Genomic DNA, 3,896 nt, shown 5'->3' on the forward strand with positions numbered 1-3,896 from the left:
AAACCCATTTTACTAGTACTGTACAACTTGTACAGTAAAATATGTGTACATTTGTTTATGTTTAGTCCAGAGGAGCATTGGCCTGCACATTTGTCAGTGTTTTATTTGGATGTTATACTATGTACATGTGGCAGGTTAAATCACTTACCGACCACCCAAAACATCAGACTTGGTGCAGATAAAGTGAATGCGCTGACACTCGCCACCATTTCCTATGAGTCTACAGGCACTTTTCAGGATCTCCCAGGGGTCATTCTCTGAGGCTGCTCGATTAATATCACTCACAATCCACACAGTAGAGCAACTTCCAACAAGCTGAAGAGAAATAACAGAAAATGTCTTGTGAATAATTAATTATCAGTCATTTCTAATAACATTGTGTTAGTTTTCAGATAACAATACAATTTTAATACACAACAAACAGCAGTGCATGTGAGCAAATGACCTTTTTCCACATTTTATCTCTGCCCTTGTTACAGTCCCCAGTTCCAGGGAGGTCCACAAGTGTGACATGCTGAAGAAGATCATTCTTAGGAACCCTGATAGTCACACACTTCACTAGTGGCCAATACCACCTCTTCAATTCTTCACCTTCTCCTTTTCGGTCACTTCTTGTATATTTGACAAATTCTGCAGATAGCTCTTCAGCCTGCATAAAAAGGTACAATAAAATTAAGGGAATGGAAGGTAATTTTAATTAAAAAAATGTCCAAAGTGCTTTTCAAATTGCACAGATATTCTTTTAAAAATGAGAATTTAAACACTATCATTGAATGAAATATTACCAGTACATCAAAAATGGGTGAATTGTAAATCCAAAGTGGAGGCAAACGGTCAACTTTGGGTCACTGTGATTAAAGATCAGAATTAAACATGGTGATATTTCAGCACTGCCTATGCTGGACATTATTACAATTACAGTGTGTGTATTATATTATCTTAATGCAGCTTCCACTGATGACCTAAGTGTTCTTGAGGTGAAATGGAAAAAGCATATTATAAACAGCTAATTACATCCCAGTCTGATACTGTAGGTGGTAGTATGTTATTTGGCATGAACGCTGCCTCAAGCAAACCTCCTGTGTCATTTAGGACCTTAATAAGACATGTTCAGGTACAATGTAACTGTTATTTTGATTTATATAGGCTGAAAACCTCAGATCCATATGATTTGCTCTACCAAACAGAGTGCTTTCCTTCACTTGTGCTTGAAATGATGCAAGTAAGAGGTTTTAAAATCTTACTTACTGATTTACAGGTCAAAATCTTCCTTTGGGATTTGAGAAATTCTGGAATTTCTTCGAAATGTTTGTTGTCCATCAGGTTTTCAAAGCGTGTGTTTTTCCAATTTCTTCCAATATCTTCTCCATACAAAGCTGACAGCTTTTCAGCAGTGCCATCGTCTTCATCATCTTCACCATCATCTTCATCATCATCTTGTTCTTGATCTGTATCATCCCCAAGAATATGGTACAAGGGCTGCAACTCATCTTTCCACTCCTAAAATGCAAAAGAATGGTTAACTTAATTTAATTAAATGGCATGTAGAGAAAACAAACAAATTGTATTTTTGTGGATATATTGTCACTTTTCAACCAGCTTCGAGTCAACATAAACATAATCAGCTCATTTGACCTCTTTTGTAATGAACTCAATCTCTGCCTCATACTCCTGGTTGTCCATGTTAGTCTCCACTTTAATCATGACTGAGGTACATGCACTGACATCTCCTGTGGGCAAAAGATCTTTCTCTCCAATGATTGCATTTATTAGAGAGCTCTTTCCAGCCCCGGATCTACCAAAGACACCAACCAGCTCCTTCTTGTCGGTCTTGAAATCTTTGATTTTAGTTCTGTTGCACAAGGAGTTTAAATGATTAGATTCAAGGTTCAAGGATTTTATTGTCAGTTCACCATATGTGCAGGACATACAGAAAATCGAAATACCGTTTCACCTAGTATTGGGTGCATAACATTTAGGAACTAAAATGGAATAAAGTAGAATAAAAATAGAATAGAATAGATTAAGAACTGGATTGATGTAATTAGGATAAATCTAAACAGTACAGCCAATAAGCTGATTCAAAACTGGGTACAGTCGGTGACAGTAGTGCAAACAATAACAGGAGATTGTCAGATGGTTCAGCATCACCAGGGCATTGGTGATGAGGGGCAAATAGCATACTATACAATATACTATACAAACTATAATAGCATATTAGTTTATAAAATGTAAAAACGCTGGAAAAAAATTCAAAATCAGGATCTGTAGTACTGTTCCAAAATGAACAAATTAGTATATACAGTATGCTAATATATTTAGCAGGCTTGATAGGCATTGAGTTTATGCTGGTACCTACCCTCTCCAGGAAATAGTCATATGTTGCTACAGTCAGTCTAAAGGCTTTTTCAGATAGGACGCGGAGGGCACTGCGCTCCGCTATCAAACCCATTCATTTTTATGCGTTGCGCGGCGCAAGAATGTATCTGAGCTGCACTCAGCTCGGGTGCAAAGTTGCACTTACCATCCCTGCAGGGCTGTGCTAAAGTGACAGCGTGTGCCTGATTTGTGCGTGTGCGCCCTCCTCCCCTGTGCTGCAGCCACTCTCGTGGTGTGCTCAGTGCATATCCAGTCCTATCTGAAAATGGCTTAACACTGAAAAAGACTTTCACCTTCTCCTGTCTACTTGTCTTTGATATGATGCCAATCGAATTACCAGGTATATAAATTAAAGTATTTCAACCATAAATGGTGTTTAAGACACATTTGAGTACAGTGCAACAGGAAACATGTTTTCCACTCGGAGATTACTGTTGCTGTACATTCTGCTACTGAGACTGCTGTATGTCACTATCAGTACATCTAGTTCAGACTCGCTCCACTAATACTGGTCAGACTCGCCCTCCCTCGACACTTCCGGTATCTGCTGTGATTTCTTAACAAAAATTAGAATCAGAATCTGAATCTGCTTTATTGGCCAGGTATACCGGACACACGAGGAATTTGACTCTGGTACAGTGGTTCTCAGTGCGCATGTACATAACCCCATGCAAGGGGAAAGTAAAAAGTAAACCAACCTAAAGCTGTGTAGTATAACAAAATAAACAGTATTAAGAAGCAACAAACAGTGCAAACATTGCAAAATAAACAGTATAAACAGGCAGTAAACAATGTAGAAATACACAATTGGTGGTCATAACATAAACTTATAGGACCAAGACATCATCTGGGAGAGTCTCATGTCTCTGTGCTGTGATACTAATTATACTGTTTAAAGAAAAACTTGAAATCTGAAAAACTTCTAAAACCATTGACCCCTCTCAACTCTAGACACAAGCTGAACAGGAGAATGGGAAATACTCGAAAATTTAGATTGGGCAGCCAGGTAGCCTTGTGCCACTGGCGCGGTCTGACTGTGGGACAAGACATAGGCATATTAGTATAGAACAAGTTAGAAATCATGTTTATTAGACACATTCTGCAGCTTCTCCACTCAATGTGATATCACCACTATAGCTGCTCAATGTTTCAATTCAAAGAGACCAATGTACAATATTTCTGATTTTCAACATTTTTAACAAAGGTTCAAACAAACTGGAACCTTTTGAAGAGAATGAATGAAATTTAAAAGTTTAATTTACAGTAGGTTGACCTCATCATCAGTGAGCATTATAGACTAGTGTGAAATCTGTTGGTGAAACCATCCATGGTCAGGAGTGAAACCAGGTACATATAACAAAGACTATGGAATATGGAAAACTTAAACTTACTTCAGGAAAGCAATGAGCCTTTTGTTGCCTTGGTTGTGTAGTTTTTCACCGACACTTCTCATGATGTCTTGCACATGAGACAGCAGGATTTCCTCTGTCAGAGAAAAGTAAAAAACTATTCAGCAG

At 38.1% G+C, this 3,896-nt stretch overlaps 1 protein-coding gene across 2 annotated transcripts in view; it reads right to left on the reverse strand.

The window, feature by feature from the left end:
* Positions 1-16: 16 nt before the first annotated feature.
* Positions 17-3,896, reverse strand: part of LOC109953551 (nuclear GTPase SLIP-GC-like) — a 5,503-nt gene continuing 1,623 nt past the window's right edge. For both annotated transcript variants that reach the window (XM_020589029.1, XM_020589028.1), the window contains 5 exons: positions 3,771-3,864; positions 1,636-1,852; positions 1,249-1,500; positions 446-649; positions 17-315 (listed from right to left, as the gene is read on the reverse strand). In XM_020589029.1, coding sequence (XP_020444685.1) covers positions 145-315; positions 446-649; positions 1,249-1,500; positions 1,636-1,852; positions 3,771-3,864 — 938 coding nt within the window. In that variant the 3' untranslated portion in view covers positions 17-144. The remainder of the gene's footprint in view (positions 316-445; positions 650-1,248; positions 1,501-1,635; positions 1,853-3,770; positions 3,865-3,896) is intronic.

Source organism: Monopterus albus, unplaced genomic scaffold, assembly GCF_001952655.1.
Source record: "Monopterus albus unplaced genomic scaffold, M_albus_1.0 scaffold757.1, whole genome shotgun sequence".
Taxonomy (NCBI): domain Eukaryota; kingdom Metazoa; phylum Chordata; class Actinopteri; order Synbranchiformes; family Synbranchidae; genus Monopterus; species Monopterus albus.